General features: G+C 36.0%; 1 protein-coding gene across 2 annotated transcripts in view; it reads left to right on the plus strand.

Moving 5' to 3' along the window:
* TEX9 (testis expressed 9) overlaps positions 1–20,333 on the plus strand; it is an 89,260-nt gene that overhangs the window by 23,396 nt on the left and 45,531 nt on the right. For both annotated transcript variants that reach the window (XM_005685729.3, XM_013967115.2), the window contains exons 5-9: positions 935–980; positions 1,704–1,786; positions 4,422–4,600; positions 7,026–7,108; positions 8,040–8,213. In XM_005685729.3, the coding sequence (XP_005685786.1) occupies positions 935–980; positions 1,704–1,786; positions 4,422–4,600; positions 7,026–7,108; positions 8,040–8,213 (565 nt within the window). The remainder of the gene's footprint in view (positions 1–934; positions 981–1,703; positions 1,787–4,421; positions 4,601–7,025; positions 7,109–8,039; positions 8,214–20,333) is intronic.

Below are 20,333 nucleotides of genomic sequence, written 5' to 3' on the forward strand. Positions count from 1 at the left end.
GAGTCCTCAGAACATACAGAGGGCTTTTGGTTTTTTTTAATAGCAATGATAGAAACTAAAGTGGTTGGGTTTTAGAAATATTAATACATGTGTTGGGGATGATCTGGAAAGTTGGTCATGGATAGGCAGATTTTTTCTGTAAAGAGCCAGATAGTAAATATTTTTAGGTTTGTGGGCTATACAGTCTTTGTCACAACTACTGATTGGCTGTTGTACTGTGAAAGCAGCTGTGGACAGTGTGTACATAAATGGATGTGGATGATTAAACCTGTGGGCCATAGTTTGCAGACTCCCATAAACATTATGTGTTTAAATCTACAAACGTATTCCAAAAACTGCATTAAAATGTATTTTAGATATATTTATTTATACACTTAACAAATATTTATTTAGTGCCAGTTTAAGAACTTATGTGCCAGGTACTATGCCAAGGACTATGGCATAGTATGTCTAGTCCTCTATGCCAGTGAACTCGGGCAGAAGTATGATTGCTACCCTCGTGGAGTTCATAATATAGTGGGGAAAAACACACTGATCAAGTTTTTACGTTTTTAAATGTGTGAGACAAACAATAACATTGAGTGACTTCACAGTATAAAGCCCGGTGGTGAATCATTTTGTAAAATAGATGATTCCCGTGTGAAGCCAGTATCACTCATTGTGATTTCAATTCATTAAAATTTGTGCTACATTTTCCTACAAAAAATTTGGCAGTTTAGTGTTTCTTCTCAAAGACGAATTATTTGACCAAAGCACTTTTCTTGTTTGTGACACTCACTCAAAGTAAATTAACATGTGTATAATTAGAATTATAGCAAAGTCTACTTGATAGTTTTATATATTTTCCTTTCAGATATAATTGCTGTTGAATTTTATTATGTCTCAGTTTAGTGCCATCTACTATTAATATATGATGTTTATTTTTTATCTGTAGACGTCCATTATCTGAAGGGACAGTTTATCTACATTCAGAAACTAAGGTATGAATTTAAACTTTTTGTGAATGTGATTATATTCTGTAGAATTTAGATTGGCTTTTAATATTTTTCTTAGACAAAACAGTATGATTCTGTACAAATAGAATATTAGCCTTGTTATTTAAAAGATATGCCTTTATGAAATATTGCTCATGAAATATATTGAATCCTTTTTTGTCTCATAGTCTCACTGAACAGTTTGAAGATACATTAATTTTCAGTTTTCTCTCTGAAGCCCAAATTTATTAGATGGAAGACCTGAAAAAGAAAAGAATTTATATACAGTGAAGGCGATTTGGGAGGTTTATTCATTTGTTTAAATATTTACAGTGTGTAGAGATCACTATTCCAGGTGCTGGATGTACAGATTCCACCCATGGGGATCTTTGACCCAGGGAATAGTATACATGGAGACGTGTTTGAACAAGAATTGAGGAGAATTAAATTCTGTAAATCAGAACATCGAGTTGAACATTCTGCTAACTAGCTGAATATCTTCAAATCTTTGGGACTCATTTTCTTATCTTTAAATCTCTTGGTCCTAGTAATAACTAGGTCTTTTCTAGCTATACAATTCTGGATTCCTCAAAATACAGTTTGATTAATTCTGTGAAAATAGGAATTCTGTGTAGCAAACTAGTGATTCTGTGTATTATGTAGTTGCCTTCGTAGGCAACTGATTAGAATGTAATTAATTAATCAGTCATTTAAATTCTTATCCTTTAGCCAAAGACCAAAAATGTTGATCCCATAAACAAAGTTCAAAACAAACTACACTCTGCAAGTAAAGGAAGGAAGTCAAATTCAAGGTATAGTACAGTTTTTTTTAAATATTACTTTCCTTTTTTTAGTTTCATAATTTACAGTATCATTGTTTTTAACTAGTAAGTTTTGTTTCTCTGGATCTTTTTATATCCCAAAAGATGCAAAATTACACTCTACATTTTTCTCCACATTTAGTAATTTAAAGCATCTTCTAATCAGAAATATCTGATTAGATAAGCAAAAATGCCACGTTTCAAAATTTTTAACTGTTATTTTTAGCTAGTTATTTTCTTAGATCAGAAACTAGAACTTAGATGCTTTTTCTGCCTAGTTCTCTCAAATAGACTGAATAGTCTTATACTTTTTGAACACCATGCATTATTGTGTATATTGAGATATAGAATGATTTTGGCATGCTCTCAATAAAACTACAGTATAGTTATTTACATTCTATTGTTTTGGGTGAAAAAAATTTTCAAGACTATTTTTAGCACTTTAAGCACTAATAGGAGACCCAAGAGATTCTTTAGAATAGTAGACCTTCTTGCAAAGGAGTCTCACACCTGCAGTGGATTATACCAACCAGCTTCTAGTTCACAGTAAATTATTAAATTTATATGTCTGTTGCTTACTCAAACTAATAATTGCATTATAATTCTGGAAAAATCTTTGTTAATCCTTGTGTCTTTTTGTCATTGTTCAGTTGCTAAGTTGTGTCTGACTGCGACCCCATGAACTGCAGCTTGCCAGGCTTCCCTGTCATTCACTATCTCCCAGAATTTGCTCAAACTCATGTCCATTGAGTCAGTGATGCCATCCAACCATCTCATCCTCTGTTGCCCCCTTCTCTTGACCTCAATCTTTCCTAGCATTAGGGTCCTTTCTAATGAGTTGACTCTTTACATCAGGTGGCGAAGTATTGGAGCTTCAGCTTCAGCATCAGTCATTCCAGTGAATATTCAGGGTTGATTTAGGATTGACTAGTTTGATCTCCTTGCTGTCCAAGGGACTCTTGAAGAGTCTTCTCCAGCACCATAGTTTGAAAGCATCAATTTTTTGGTGCTCACTCAGCCTTCTTTATGTTCAACTCTCACATCCATACATGACTACTGGAAAAAACATAGCTTTGACTGATGTCTCTGCTTTTTAATATGCTGTCTAGGTATGTCATAGCTTTTCTTCCAAGGAGCAAGCATCTTTTCATTTCATGCTGCCATCACTGTCCGCAGTGATTTTGGAGCCCAGTAAAATGGTATCTGATACCGTTTCCACTTTTTCGTCATCTATTTGCCATGAAGTGATTGGACCGATGCCATGATCTTAGGTTTTTGAATGTTGAGTTTTAAGCCAGCTTTTTCACTCTCCTCTTTCACCGTCACCAAGAAAAGCCAAGTAAAGTTTTTGTTTTTTGAATACAAGAGACCAGAAACACAGGATAAAAGGATAAGGAAGAAAAAAATCTCAAAAGAGAACATATGCTGCTTACATAAATACATACATAACTGGAAAGGGTTATCTTATTTTCAGACTTTAAGTTTACATTTTAAATAAAAGGTTCTTTTCCCAAAAGAATTGTAAAGCCTTTGCTTATGTTTTAAAAGTGAGTTAGGCTTTAAAGTTAAAAGTAAGGCTTTCAGAAACAGACTGAATGAATTAGTCTAGGCCCATTCCTCAATGCCTTTGATAGTGACTTTTATTTCATATTTCTCCTCTTACTTAAAATTAAAACACAACTTTTTGGTAGATTTTGATCCTGCTTATAATGTTTCTTTAGGTGGAAAAATATGTGGAGTTTGAGCTAAGAACTCTTTACTCTGCAATTGTTTCTCAAGAGGGATTGTTCTTCAGTGTTTGCAGACTTATGGCTAGAGTGATATCAAATTGCACAGTTCTTTTCTAGCAGCATGTAAAATTAAAAGCCATAGTCTGTATTTGACCTGGGAGGCCAAGTTCAGTACTCTTAGTTTTGGTGTTCAGTTGAGAGTGCTGACCTAAAACAAATAATTCTTTAGCAAAAAATGGGTTTGTCTGGAATCAGGAGAGAATTGCACTTTGGGATCTGTCACCATGGCGAGCCACATGCAAGTCCCTGCACAGCAAGGCAAGGGTGACTCTTTCTTAGGGGGAGAAAGGAAGTTGGGAGGGCTGTAGGGAACAAAGGCTTTTCATCAGCGGAGCTGTAGCTGGAAAGGAAGAGGAGTCTTTCTTTATACTCCTGGGCTTTGCTTTTGTCGCATGGTGTGAGAGTTCCCCCTCCTGGTCTCTTGTGTTTTTGTGTTTTTTTTTTTTTTTTTTTTTATGATTTTGGTCTCTCTTTATTTTTTTGATATAAATTTATTTTAATTGGAGGCTAATTACTTTACAATATTGTATTGGCTTTGCCACAGTATTTAATTGAGGTTTCTGTTTATTTTTTTACATTGTCAATGTCTAGAGTAACTGGCATCATAAAGCCTTCTCCAGCTCTGTGATTGTCATAAAGATTAAAAGTCTGCTGAATCTCTTGTAGTATAGTCCTTGAAAGTATCAATTGTAGATATCATGATAAACTTAAAATTTATAATAATAATTTTGATCTGCTTTTTAATTTGAATAAAGGTCATATCTGGGAATCATATCTACTTTTTATGTTTTTTATACACACACACACACACACATATATATATATTTTTTTTTTAGTACAAAATTGAAATACTCTCATGTGTGGACTGCCAGTGATGTTGCCATTCCAGAGGATTTCTCAGACTTTTCTCTTGCAAAAACGATTAGCAAGATTGAAGGGCAACTAGAGGAAGAAGGCTTACCTGATTGTATAAATGATGATATTTTTTCTGGTGTTAGTGAAGACATTGGAACAGGTAGGTTTTTTGTTTATTTTTATTCTTCTATCACAATTGCTTAAAAAAACAACATTGAGAACAATTTTTCTTGTATTTAGAAAATGTATTGTGATGTTTTGCATTTGTTTGATAGATGAAATAAAATTGCTTATTAGTTAGTAATTGTTAAAAATGGATGATGGGTAAGCAGAGTTTCACTGAACCAGTCTCACTACTTTTATATATGTTTGATATTTTCTATTATAAAAAGTAAAACTAAAAAGGCTACCTAGGATTAGTTTCATTGACCCATTTTCAACTAAAGTTAAATGCACCATAGCTTATTATTAAAACATTGAAATAATTTTTTAAAAACGTTTCTTTGAATTCCTTTCATTTGATGTTATTGAATTCTCTTTATTGTGTATTAAATCAACGTGTGTTAAAGGATAAATGAATTATTGATTAGCATCAAGTGAAATAATGAATTTTCTAATGAATATTATTTTCTTTCTTATAAACTTGTTCTCTGCATACCACTAGAAAAATACTTAGTCTAAGTCAATAAAAACATTGTTAGTTACCGATAGTACCTCTAAAATTGTTGAATTTATGAGGTGCCACCTGTTCTATTTACATAAAAAACAATACAGTTGAGTTTATATGAACATAGTTAATGTTGAACTGGACTTGAAAATTTAGCAGTTTGTATTAATATTAGATGATCATGAAGTTTATGCTTAATATTCTGATTCTGTGAAAATCTCATCGATTTACATGTATAATGATTATTATGCTGCTGCTGCTAGTTAGTCATAAGTGAGGAATAATTTCATTTATGCATTTGTTTCGTTTACTGACCTATCCAAGCTTTCTGAGGCTAATCGTTAAGTATGAAGGCAAGTGAAAGAAAAAATTACCTTCATGCCTCAAGATGCCTTCAAGGACTCAGTGGTCAGATATTGGCTGTTCCTCAATTAATAGTCACTCATGGCCTTGTTAGAGAGTTCCTCTGCCCAGGTATAAGAACTGGCACAGACTACCTTAAATTGGTGCTTTGTTTCTTATTGTTTAATGACCTCTCTGCCACTTTTGCATCCTTCTCTTTTCAGTCTTTGACCAAGGTGTCTCCCCTTTAAGGGAGTTCTTGCCTATTCCACATGATTGCCTAGAATGGCTGGGTTATGTGCGGAAGGAAGCGATAAAAAAGTAGTTTAGTAGCACAAAACTTTGTAAGACTCCTTTGTAAGTCTAAAGTTGTGTAAGTGTACAAAATGTAAGTAAGTGCTTTGTACACTAAATGTACACAAAATGTAAGTAAGCAGTGCTTTGTGCACTAAAGTTGGAGCGGGATGGGAGGGGAGGTTAATGCTGTGTACCTCCAGAGACAGAGCACTCAACTCCTTGATGATACTACTGAGGTTAGAGTTGGGGAAAGAAAGAGATGGATTATTTCCTTTCTGTCCTCTGCTAACCTGGAGGCTAGAAGGAGAGTTGAGGCTGGAGAAATCTAGGTGTGGCTAGAGCCAATCATAGTTCATCAGTTCCATGTAATGCTGGAGACACTTTATAAGAAGAGCTTTGAAGCAGGAAGTATGTGTGGAGATGTGTGTGCTCTGTGGGGTTTGTCCTAATGATCTTTCAGAGACCGAATATTAAGATTGTTTACTCAAGATAAGCTTCATGAAGGCAAAGCTTGTCTTAACAATATCTGTTTTATGCCTGAAATATAGTAGACTTACTGTATATCTTTTTAATTAATGACTGGATGAATTATGAGTGAGTTCCAAGTTCAATTTTCACTTTATGTACTTTTATACCCCTAAAAACTGCAAAGGTTTACCGACGTTATTGAATAAAGAACTTTTGCTAGCAATGAAATACTAAAAGTAGATCTTAATTAGGGGTTTGTGGGGAAAAAAGCTTCAGCAGTAAGGTATTTGTGTATTTTTCTGCTTCTCAGACACATACACTACATGTTAACTTAGGTGAAATTGGGATGTGTGTTGCAGTCAATGGCATTTTATGATTGCAGTAGTTGGGACTGAAGTTGAGTTTTGCTAGAGAGAATTTGTGTTTGTTTCTGCCAAACACTTTGGGAGCATTATTGACCTGAAACCACTTTAAATTCTGCTTGAGGTGTTTTGAATGACCTGGGTAATTATGAATTCAGTCTGTAAACTACTGGCTTTTAGTTCCGATTCTCAGGAAAGATTTTTGATTTTTCCCCCCTTTCTTTACTCTTTTTATATTGAGATATACACAGTTCCTTTTGTACCTGGGTAGATTTTTCATTTGCCTCCACATTAGGGCTTGTGTCTAGTGTTTTCTTCGGTGTTTCCTAAAAGGGATCTCCTATTAGACTCTTCATCTTGAGCACTTCTTTCCTTCACAAAATAGTCTGTTTTACAATTGATGGCATCTTAGATTCAATGAAAGACAATATATATTATTATTGATGCAGAAGCACAGATTAGATTTCTGAAGGCCAAACTCCGTGTTGTGCAAGAAGAGTTGGATAATGTTGTCTGTGAATACAAAAAAATGGTAAGTTTTTAAAACCTTTCAGAATAAATGCTCTTATATTCAAAGACATTTTAGGAGCAATTTTCGATTTTATTTAAAAAATAGCTTCACTGAGATATAATTCACAGTTAACTTTTACATTTAATAATTGTGTATAAATACTGAACTTTGTTCTGAGATGTTCAATTTCCAGAGCTGAAGAGTTTTAGCAATTAGAATGCTCTATATTAGACTGAGATGTGTAAGCTAATAATATTAAACAGAAATGAAACATCTGACTTCCATTTTTGAGGCAGAAAATGGAATGTAATTTATTTTTCTTTATGAAATGAGTATAAATATCTCATCAAAGTATGATCTTTGGAATATCACTCAGCCATAAAAAGGAATACATTTGAGTCAGTCCTAATGAAATGGATGAACTTGGAGCTTACTATACAGAGTGAAGTCAGAAAGAGAAAAATATTATATATTAATGCACTAGAAAGATAATATTCATGAACCTGTCTGCAGGGCAGCAATGGAGATGCAGACATAGAGAACAGACTTGTGGACACAGTGTGGGAAGGGGAGGGAGGGGACGAATTGAAAGAGTAACACTGAAACATTTACATTACCACAGGTAAAATAGATGGCCAGTTTGTTGTATGATACAGGGAGCTCAAACCCAGATGCTCTGTTGTGACAACCAAGAGGTCTGGGATGGGATGGGAGGTGGGAAGGAGTTTTAAGAGAGAGGGAACCAATGGCTGATTCATGTTGATGTATAGCAGAAACTAACACATTATTGTAAAGCAATTTTTCTCCAATTAAAAATAAATTACTTCTTTTAAAATAAAAAGATCATATGAAGCTATTTTCTGTTTTCAGCTTTATGATTATTTTTGCTTTATGTTTTGATACCAAATCTTGTGTCTTTCTTCATTTAATCTATAATTTCATAACTGTATAGGAGGATGAAATTCAGGGTTTAAAATCTCAATTGAAAAATTTTGAAGAAGATTGTGTGAGACAACAGCGGACAATTACTTTGCAACAGTCTCAAACAGAAAAGTTTAAAACTCTTTTTGAAGAAGCAAACAAAAAATGTGATGGATTACAGCAACAGTTGTCTTCAGTAGAAAGGGTAATAATTTTTCTATTTTTTCCTAACCTAATGCCAAAGATGCACAAAAACACAAAAGTCACATGTCTGCTTAGACACCACTTTTCATGGTACAGTTATTTTGTTAGTGTTTCCTAAAACCTCTTTCCCCGTTATTAGAACAGTATTTTTTAGTGGCACTACAGAAATGTAATTCACAGACAATACGTGTTACCCTTTATACAATTTGGTGGCTTTCAGAGTATTCACAGAGTCGTGCAGCTGTCACCACCGTCAAGTTTGGAACATTTTCATCACCTGGAAAGTCACCCTGTACCCTTTAGCCACAGTACCTCAACCTACTTCACCCCATCCCCTCAAGCTCTAGGCAGCTTCTCACTTATTTTCTGTCTTGATAGATTTGCCTGTTCTGGACATTTCTGGACAGGTAGACTCATACAGTATGTGATACTTCAAAACCAACATTTTTTGCTTAATGTTATTTTCATCTACACTGTAGCATATGTTAGGACCCCATTGCTTTTTATAGAGTAATATTCCTTGTTATAGAGTATATGAATATAATACATTTTATTTATCTGTTTATCAGTTGATGGACATTTGGGTTATTTCTGTTTTGGAACTGTTTTGGATAATGCTGTACTGTGAACATGCATATACAAGATTTTGTGTGGATATATGTTTTTGTTTTTCTTGGGTGTATGCCTAGGAGTGGAGTTACTGGATTTATGTTTTGTTTGTTTTTTATTTTATTTATCTTTGACTATGCTGTGTCTTCATTGCTGTGTGCAGGCTTTCTCTAGTTGCAGCGAGCGGGGGCTACTCTTTGTTGTGGTGCGCAGACTTCTCATTTAGGTGGTTTCTCTTGTTGCGGAACTCAGGCCCTCGGCCCGTGGGCTTCAGTAGTTGTGGCACACAGTCTTTTGGGCTGTAGAGAACAGGCTCAGTAGTTGTGGCTCACAGGCCTAGCTGCTCCACAGCATGTGGGATTCTCTTGGACCAGGGATTGAACCTGTGTCCCCTGCATTGGCAGGTGGATTTCTAACCACCAGACCACCAGGGAAGTCCCAACCTTATGTTTAGCCTTTTGAGGAACTTGAGGTTGTTTTCCAAATCACCTATACCATTTTTACATTTCTAACAGCAGTGTATAAGGGTTCCAGTTTTACCACATCCTACGAGTACATGTTAGATTGAGGGTACCAATCCCTTGTGAATACTGAGGGATGACTGTATACCATTCTATGAGTTTTGGCAAGGGCATTGTCACATAACCATCGCTACAACTGAGTTATAGAACACTTTCATCATCCACAAAAAATTTCTCTGGAATTTAGTCCTCTCTCTACTCCCAACCTTAGGCAACCACTCTTCTGTTTTTGATTCTTGTATTTTGGCCTTTTCTAGAATGTCATGTAAATAGAAATACATAGTAACCTCTTAGAGTCTGATTTAACTTAGCAGAATGCATTTCTGATTCATCTGTGTTATAATCTGTTCTTTTTTATTATTGATTATAACATAGAATGAATATACCACATTTTGTTTGCCTATTCATCTGGGAAGAAAAATTACTTACAGTATCTCATAGTCTAAGCCTGTGCTTTTGGAAATGATAGCCACTCATGTGAGGCTAGTCCAAATTGTGTTGTGCTGTGAGTGTAAATCAGCATCTAATTTTGAAGATGAAATACAAAGAAAGATGCAAAATCTCATTAATATTTTAATATTGGTTACATGTTGAAATGGTAATATTTTGGGTATACTGGGATAAGTGAAATTAATAATAAAATTCATTTAACATTTCTTCTTTAAGTGGCTATTAGAAAATCTATAATTACATATGTAGTTTGTACTATATTTCTGTTGCTTTAAGAAATAAAGCCACGTGGTCTAAGAAAGAACAAACTATTGTATCTGGGAAACAACTGTTTGTCAGTTTACAATTTGTCATCAGGCATCCAAGCTGTGATCATGTCACTGCTCTAGTGGATGTAACTTGCCTAAATCTTTGATTCTTTTCTTGTTCTTGGCCCTCATACCCAATCCTATGCTTTCTTGCTTCTAAATGTTTTTCATTCATCTCTTGTTTTCATTTCCCATTGCTACTTCTTGGTTCAAGCTATTATATCTTATTTCTGAATCCTCTTCACTGGTTATTTTATGTCCTTTCTCTTTTCCATGGTATCCTGTACTCTGTCAAAAGATTAATATTCTCAAAGGGCCACATTGATTATAAACTCTACTTTTATGTAGGCAGAAAAGGAACTGATATTTTTGGAGTGCTGTCAGGTAAAACACATTGGGAAACTGAATCTGAGAGGTCAGGCAAATTGCCTACAGTCAAACAGGAATGGCAGAGCAGGATTCAAACTGTGTTTATTTGACTCTCCAAGTCATGTAGACTCTTTCTCCAACCCCCAAATAAACGGACTTAGACACATAGCTGTTCTAAAATTTCATTGTTGTTTAGGGTTAAGTATTTGAAAATTTTATTTCATGGTGAATGTATAAAGGCATTATGATACATTGGCTAGCTAAAGATTTTATGAAAACTTGCATTGACTCTGAATTTCCCAGCTTTAATTCCTATCTGCCTATTGCCCAGACAGACAAAACAGTTTTCCTGGGTTATGTGATACTCAAGATTGAATCTTTCTTTGTTAATTCTATTCATTTTTTCTCTCTCTCAAAATAAGTCTCAGTGTACAGTTCAGAGAAGTACAAAACAGAGCTTAAGTAGCTGCTTCTATAAACCTGGAAAAATCAACTATTAAAACATTGTTATACAAGTTAACTTATTTTAGCTGTTGATTATAACAGATGGAGTCATTCTCAAAATATAAAATCAGAACTCATTTTACCCCATCTTTGGATTTTGTTTTTTTATTAACGATATGTTTACAAACCAACTCTATTAAGGAATAACTTAAACACAATATACTTAATTGTACAATTCATTGAGTTTTGACAAGTTAATATATCCTTGTAACCACCACCATGATTAAGATAAACTTTCTCTCACTCCCCCAAGTTTCCTTTGTCTGTTCCCCATAAATCCCCAGTCTCTCTAATCATGACCCCAAGCAGCCACTGATTTGCATTCTTTTACTGCAGGTTCATTTTCCTTGTTATAAAATTTCATATAGATGGAAACCTAAGTATGTACCTTTTTACATCTGTTTTCTTCAGCATAATGTTGCTGAGATTCATCAGTGTTGTTGTTTGTTTTATGGTTCATTTTCATGTATTGCTGAGTGGTATTCATTTATGGATTTACCACATTTCATCTGTTCACCAGTTGATGGGAATTTGAGTTGTTTCCAGCTTTGGGCTATGAGAAGTAAAGCCACTATGAATTTACATGTACAAGTGCTTTGTGTAGATACATGTTTTTGTATAAACATATTCAGTATCATTCATGATGTTGATGAAATGCCTAGGAATAGAACTTCTGATTTTATGGAAAGTGCATGTTTAACTTTTTAAGAAACTGTCAAACTGTGTTCTAAAGTGATTATACCATTTTTCATTCCAAGTAGCATTGTATGAGAGTTCTGGTTATTCTGTATTCTCACTAACACTTGGTATTATCAGTCTTTTTTAGTATTAACCACTCTAAAGGATCAGAAGTAGTATCTCAGTGTAATTTGTATTTCCTTGATAACTTGATCGTGAATATCTTTTTATAGGTTCATTAGCTGTTCATATTATCTTTTCTTATGTATATGTTCAATTTTTTTTTGCCAGAATTAGAAACATTGGGTTGTATTAAGAGTTCTTAATGTTTTCTTATATAATTTATTTGCTAGAAAGAATGTATTGTGAATAGTTTTTCTCAGTTTGAGTTGGCGTTTAAATTTTTTAACAGTGTCTTTCAGAAGGTAGCAGTTTAAAACTTTGATGAATTCTGATGCATTTTTTGTGCTCTTTTTCATCCTATTTGAGAAATCTTTGCCCACAAATTTAATTATTGTATGAAAGTCTATTTGAATTTTCCATTATTTTGGATCAGTTATGGTAATTTGTGTTTTTCAGAAATTTTTCCAGTGCTGAGTAGTAAAACTCACTGGTATAGATGTGTCCATACGTACAAACTCGGTCACTCAGTTGTTTCCAACTCTGCGGCCCCATGGACTATAGCATGCCAGGCTCCTCTGTCCTTGTTTCCAGGCATTAATATTGGAGTAGGTTCCCACTTCTACGGGATCTTTCCAACCCAGGGATTGAACCTATGTCTCTTGTGTCTCCTGCATTGGCAGTCAGATTCTTTACCACTGCGCCGCCTGGGAAGCCCAATCATTTATTATATTTTTACTTATATTTTTAATCTCTGTGAGTATGACTTCTATTTCATTCTTGACACTAATAATTTGTCCCTATGTCTTATTCTTAATTAGTCTAGCTACATACTTATCAAATTCACTGAATTTTTCAATGAATCAGTATTTGACTTTTGTTCAGTTTTCTTTACTGTTTGTCAGTTTTCCACTATATTGCTTTCTAACGTTACCTTTGGCTTCCCTGGTGGCTCATTGGTAAAGAATCCGTCTGCCAAGGCAGGAGACATGAGTTCAGTCCCTAGATCAGGAAGATCCCCTGGAGAAGGAAATGGCAACCCACTCCAGTGTTCTTGCCAGAGAAATCCCATGGACAGAGGAGCCTGGAGTCACAAGAGAGTCAGACACGACCTAGTAACTAAACAACAACAAACTTTACCATTTCCTTCATTCTTACTTAATTTGTTCTTATTTTTCAGGATTCTTAAGGCAAAAGCTTACATAATTGATTTTCTACTTTTGTCACATAAGAATTTAAAGCTGTAAATTTTCTTCTAAGTGCTGCTCTATCTGCGTCCCACAAATTTTGATGCTTTTTATTAAGTTAACAGTATTTTCTAATTTCCTTCCTGATATTTCTTGACAATTGGATTATTAAAAGTATCTGTGGTTTAATTTTAAATATTGAGTATTTTTCCTGTCTTTTTGTAAATTGATTTCTGATTGAATTATGTGGTGTATGATTTTGTTCTTTGAATATTTGTTCCAAACAGTTTTATAGGCCAGCATTTGGCCTCTCTTGGTAAACACTTAATGTGCCCTTGAAAACAGTATGTGTTATTCTTTACTGAGTAGTTTTCTATAAATATGTATTAGGTCAAATTTGTTGACAGTATTGTTCAAGTGTTCTGTCTTTATTGTTCTATCACCTATTGAGAGAGGGGTGCTTGTGCTGAATTCTTTGTTAAAATTGCCCCCTTGGTAACTATATTGTTTTCTACATCTGTATTTTCACAACATTTTAAGTAGGTTCATTTGTACCATTTTTAAGATTACAGATATAACAGCTATCATATGACATTTGTCTTTCTCTGGCCGAGTTACTTCAGTCAGTATGACATTGTCTAGGTCCATCCATGTCCTTGCAAAAGGCATTCTTTCATTCTTGTTGATGGCTGAGTAATATTCTGTTGTATATATGTACTGCATCTTCTTTATCCATTCTTCTGTTGATGGACATTTAGGTTGCTTGCCTTGCTATTGTAACTAGTGCTGCAGTGAACATTGGGGTGCAGCTATCTTTTTGAGTTACAGTTTTCTCCAGAGATATGCCCAGAAATGGGATTGCTGGATCATATGATAGTTCTTTTTTTAGTTTTTTAAGGAACCTCCCGACTCTTCTCCACCCCAGTTGACATTCCCTCCAGCATTTACTGTTTGTAGAGTTTTTTGATGATGGTCATTCTGATTGGTGCGAGGTGATACTCATTGTAGTTTTGATTTGCATTTCTCTAGTAATTAGTGATGTTGAGCATATTTTCAGAGAAGGCAATGGCAACCCACTCCAGTACTCTTGCCTGGAAAATTCATGGACAGAGGAGCCTGGTAGACTGCAGTCCATGGGGTGGCTAGGAGTCGGACACAACTGAGTGACTTCACTTTCACTTTTCACTTTCATGCACTGGAGAAGGAAATGGCAACCCACTCCAGTGTTCTTGCCCGGAGAATCCCAGGGATGGAGGAGCCTGGTGGGCTGCCGTCTATGGGGTTGCACAGAGATGGACACAAGCAACTTAGCAGCAGTAGCAGCAGCAGAGCATATTTTCATGTGCCTCTTGGCTTTCCATATGTCTTCTTTCGAGAAATGTCTATTTAAATCTTTTGCCCTTTATTTATTTATTTATTTTTAATATTGAACTGCATAAACTGTTAGTATATTTTGGAGATTAATCCTTTGTCAGTTGCTTCATTTGCAGATATTTTCCCCATTCTGTGGGTTGTCTTTTTGTTTTCTTTATGGTTTCCTTTGCTGTGTAGAAGCTTTTAAGTTTAATCAGACCCCATTTATTTATTTGTTTTTAATTTTCTTTAGGAGGTGGATCAAAAAAGATCTTGCTGCAATTTATGTTAGAGAATGTTCTGTCTGTGTTTTCCTCTAAGAATTTTATAGTATCTGGGCTTACATTTAGGTCTTTAATGGGGAAGGCATCACCAACTCAATGGACAAGAGTTTGAGCAAGCTCTGAGAGATGGTGAAGGATAGGGAAACCTGGCGTGCAGCAGTCCACAGGGTCACAAAGAGTTGGACACAATTAAGTGATTGAACAACAACAACAAACCATTTTGAGTTTACTTTTGCAGTTAGTTTTAAAGAATGTTCTAATTTCATCGTTTTACATGTAGCTGTTCATTTTCCCTACACCACTTAATTGAAGGGACTCTCTTTTCTCCATTATATGTTCCTGCTTCCTTTGCTATAGATTATGTTACTATAGGTGTGTGGGTTTATCTTTGGACATTCTATCCTGTTCCATTGATGTATATTCTGTTTTTGTGCCCATATCATACTGTTTTGATTAGTGTAGCTTTGTAGTATAGTCTGAAGTCAGGGAGCCTGATTCCTCCAACTCCATTTTTCTTAAGATTGCTTTGACTATTCACAGTCTTTTGTGTTTCCATACAAATTGTAAATATTTTTTGTTCTAATTCTGTGAAAAATGCTATTAGTAGTTTATTAGGGATTACATTGAACCTGTAGAACTGGATATGGAACAACAGACTGGTTCCACGTAGGAAAAGGAGTGCGTCAAGGCTGTATATTGTCACCCTGCTTATTTAATGATAGTTTTACTTCTTTTCCAATTTGGATTCCTTTTATTTCTTCTGTGATTGCTGTGGTTGGACTTCCAAAACTATGTTGAATAATAGTGGTGAGAGTAGACATCCTTGTCTTATTCTTGATCTTAGAGGAAATGCTTTCAGGTTTTCACCATTGAATATGATTTTTGCTATTGGTTTGTTGTATATTGCTGTTACTATGTTGAGGTAGATTCCCTCTGTGCCCACTTTCTAGAGTGCATACTAAGTTGCTTTTGTCATGTAAACTGTGGAAAATTCTGAAAGAGTTGGGAATACCAGACCACCTAACCTGCCTCTTGAGAAATCTGTATGCAGGCCAGGAGGCAACAGTTAGAACTGGACTTGGAACAACGGACTGGTTCCAAATAGGAAAAGGAGTACGTCAAGGATGTATATTGTCACCCTGCTTATTTAACTTATATGCAGAGTACATCATGAGAAATGCTGGACTGGAAGAAACACAAGCTGGAATCAAGATTGCCAGGAGAAATCTCAATAACCTCAGATGTGCAGATGACACCACCCTTATGGCAGAAAGTGAAGAGGAACTCAAAAGCCTCTTGATGAAAGTGAAAGAGGAGAGTGAAAAAGTTTGCTTAAAGCTCAACATTCAGAAAACGAAGATCATGGCATCCGGTCCCATCGCTTCATGGGAAACAGATGGGGAAACAGTGTCAGACTTTATTTTTGGGGGCTCCAAAATCACTGCAGATGGTGATTGCAGCCATGAAATTAAAAGATGCTTACTTCTTGGAAGAAAAGTTATGACCAACCTAGACAGCATATTCAAAAGCAGAGACATTACTTTGCCAATTAAGGTCCGTCTAGTCAAGGCTATGGTTTTTCCTGTGGTCATGTATGGATGTGAGAGTTGGACTGTGAAGAAGGTTGAGCGCCGAAGAATTGATGCTTTTGAACTGTGGTGTTGGGAAGATTCTTGAGAGTCCCTTGGACTGCCAGGAGATCCAACCAGTCCATTCTGAAGGAGATCAACCCTGGGATTTCTTTGGAAGGAATGATGCTAAAGCTGAAACTCCAGTACTTTGGCCACCTCATGTGAAGAGTTGACTCATTGGAAAAGACTTTGATGCTGGGAGGGATTGAGGGCAGGAGGAGAAGGGGACGACCAAGGATGAGATGGCTGGATGGCATCACTGACTCGATAGGCGTGAGTCTGAGTGAACTCTGGGAGTTGGTGATGGACAGGGAGGCCTGGCGTGCTGCAGTTCATGGGGTTGCAAAGAGTCGGACATGACTGAGCAGCTGAACTGAAGTGAACTGAAATCTTTCAGATGCTATGTATTGTAGCCCACCAGGCTCCTCTGTCCATGGGATTTTCCAGGCAAGAATACTGGAGTGGGTTGCCATTTCCTTCTCCAGGGGATCTTCCCCACCCTGGGATTGAGCCCACATCTCTTATGTCTTCCTCAATTAGCAGCAGGTGGCAGGGCAGCAGGGGTTCTTTACCACAGGCATTACCTGGGAAACCCTTCACTTTCTGGAGAGTTTTTATCATAAATGGGTGTTGAATTTTCTCAAGAGCTTTTTCTGCATCTATTGAGATGATCATGTGGTTTTTATTCTTCAGTTTTTAATGTGGCTTTTCACATTGATTAATATACTTATGTTGAAGAATACTTGCATCCCTAGGATAAATCCCACTTGACCATGGTGAATGATCTTTTAATGTGTTGTTGAATTCAGTTCTTTAGTGCTCTTTAGTGATATTAGTGTGTAATTATTTTTTCTTTTTTTTTAATTGGAGTGTAATTGCTTTACAATGTTGTGTTCATTTCCACTGTGCAGTGATGTGAATCAGCTATATGTATACATATATCCCCTTCCTCTTGAGCCTCCCTCCAATTCCCACTCCCATCCTACCCTCTAGGTCATCCAAAAGCATGGACTGAGCTCCCTGTGCTGTACAGCAGCTTCCCACTAGCTGTCTATTTTACACCTGATAGTGTGAATTTGTCAGTGATACTTGCGCAATTCATCACCCTCTCCTTCCCCTCACTGTGTCCACAATTCTGTTCTCCTAAGTCTGCATCTCTGTTCCTGCTCTGCAAATAGGGTCATCGGTACTATTTTTCTAGATTCCATATGTATGCATAAATATACAATATTTGTTTCTTGCTGACTGACTGACTTCACTCTGTAGGACAGTCTAGGTTTACCACATCACTACAAATGACCCAATTCATTACTTTTTATGGCTGAGTAATATTCCATTGTATATATGTACCACATTTCTTTATCCATTCATCTCTCAGTGGCCGTTTAGGTTTAGGCCGTTTAGGCTGTTATAGTAGCCATGTCCTGGCTACTATAAATGGTGCTGCTGTGAATATTGGGGTACATCTATTAACATCTTTTTATATTATGGTTTTCTCATGGTGTATGCCCAGTAGTGGTATTGCTGGGTCATATGATAGTTTTGGTTTTATAAGGAATCTCCATAGTGGTTGTATCAATTAACATTTCCCCCATCAGTCCAAGAGCATTCCCTTTTCTCTACACCCTCTCCAACATTTGTTTGTAGATTTTTTGATGGTAGCCATTTAGACTAGTATGAAGTGATACCTCATTGTAGTTTTGATTTACACTTCTCGAATAATCAGTAATGTTGAGCATCTTTTCATTTGTTTGTTGTTGGCATATATATATATATATATATATATATTTTTTGGTGATATTTGTCTGGTTTTGATATCAGGATGACAATAGCCTCATAGAATGAGCTTGGGAGTATTCCTTCATCTGCTGCTTTTGGGAAAAGTTTCAGAAGAGTACATGTTAACTCTTCTTTAAATGCATCATATAATTCTCTTGTGAAGCCATCTGGTCCTGGCCTTTGTTGGAAGGTTTTAATCACAGTCTCAATTTCAGTACTTGTAATTGATATGTTCATATTTTTTATTTCTTCCTGGAACAGTTTTGGAAGATTGCAACTTTCTAAGAATTTGTCCATTTGTTCTAGGTTGTCCATTTTATTTGTGTTGCTTGTAATAATCTCTTATGATCGTTTGTATTTCTGTAATGTCTGTTGTAACTTCTTTTTCATTTCTTGTTTTATTGAGTCGTCTCACTTTTTTCTTGATGAATGTAGCTAAAGCTTTATCAATTTTGTTCATCTTCTCAAAGAACCAACCTTTAGTTTTATTGATCTTTGTTTTTGTTCTGTTCGTCTCTATTTCATTTATTTCTGTTTCTGGTTTCTAGCCTTCTACTAACTTTGGGTTTTGTTTGTTGTTCTTTCTGTAGTTGCTTTAAATTTAGGTTATTTGAGATTTATCTTATTTCCTGAGGTAAGATTGTATTGCTATAAACTTCCCTCTTAAAACTGCTTTTGCTGCCTCCTATAGGTTTTGGGTTGATGTGTTCTCATTGGTCACTAGGCATTTTTTGATTTCCTCTTTGATTTCTTTAGTGATCCACTGGTTATTTAGCCTCTTTGTGTTTGTGTTTTATATATATATATATATATTTTTTTTTTTCTGTAGTTGATTTCTAATCTTACAGAGTTGTGGTTGGAAAAGATGCTTGATATGATTCCATTTTTCTTAACTTTACTGATGCTTGATTTGTCGCCCAAGATGTGACCTATCCTGGAGATTGTTCCATGTACAGTTGAGAAGAAGGTGCATTCTGCTACTTTCGGATAGAATGTCCTATAGTTAATAGTTAAGTCTGTCTGGTGTAATGTGACATTTAAGACTTGTGTTTCCATATTAATTTTCTGTTTGGATGATGTCCATTGGTGTAAGTGAGGTGTTCAGGTTCCCCACTACTAATGTGTTACTGTTGATTTTCCCCTTTATGGCTGTTAGCATTTGCCTTATGTATTGAGGTGCTCCTGTGTGTGCTTAGTCACCCAGTTGTGTCCAGCTCTTTGCGACCCCATGGACTGTAGGCTGCCAGGCTCCTCTCTCCATGGGATTCTCCAGGCAAGAATACTGGAGTAGGTAGCAATTCCTTTCTCCAGGGGATCTTCCCAACCCAGGGATCGAACTCAGGTCTCCTGCATTGCAGGTGGATTCTTTATCGTCTGAGCCACCAGGGAAGCATATATACAATTTTTATATCTTCTTGGATTGATCTCTTAAACATTATGCAGTGTCCTTCCTTGTCTCTTGTAATAGTCTTTAAAGTCTATCCTATCTAATATTAGTATTGCTGTTCCTGCCTTCTTTTGATTTCCATTTCCATGGGATATCTTTTTCCATCACATCACTTTCAGTCTATATGTGTCCCTAGGTCTGAAGTGGATCTTTCATAGACAGCATATATACAGGTCTTGTTTTTTATCCATTCAGCCAGTCTATGTCTTTTGTTTGGAACATTTAAACCATTTACATTTAGAGTAATTATGGATGTGTATGTTCCTATTTCCACTTTCTTAATTGTTTTGGGTTTGTTTTTGTAGATCTTTTTATTCCCTTTCTCTTTTGTTCTCCTGTGATTTGATGACTACCTTTGGTGTTGTATTCAGGTTACCTCCATTTTTTTCCTAAAATTGTGGATATCATTGATACTATCATTACTCTGAATTCTTTTTCAGGTAGATTTCCTGTCTCCTCTTCATTTAGTTGTTCTTGTGAATTTTTAGCTTGTTCCTTCCTCTTTAGCGTATTACTCTGATGTCTCATTTTGTCTAACTTTCTGTGTTTGAGGTCTTCTTTCCAGAGGCTGTAGAATCTTAGTTCCTCTTGTTCTGGTGTCTGCTCCCTGGTGGATGCGGTTGGTCTAGGGGCTTATGCAGACTTCTTGGTGGGAGGGATTGGTACTTACCCACTGGTGGGTAGAGGTGGCTCTTGTCCCTTGTGGTAAGCAAGGCCATGTCATGGGGTGTGTTTTTAGGTGGCTGTGAGTTCAGTATGACTTTCAGCATCCTATTTTCTGTAATGGGCTGTGTTCTATCTTGATTGTTGTTTGGCCTGAGGCTTTCAGCACGTGCCTGCAGGTTGTTGGGTGTAGCCAGATCTTGGTGCCAAAATGTGGA

The sequence above is a fragment of the Capra hircus genome, chromosome 10 (genome assembly GCF_001704415.2).
Source record: "Capra hircus breed San Clemente chromosome 10, ASM170441v1, whole genome shotgun sequence".
NCBI classification, from domain to species: domain Eukaryota; kingdom Metazoa; phylum Chordata; class Mammalia; order Artiodactyla; family Bovidae; genus Capra; species Capra hircus.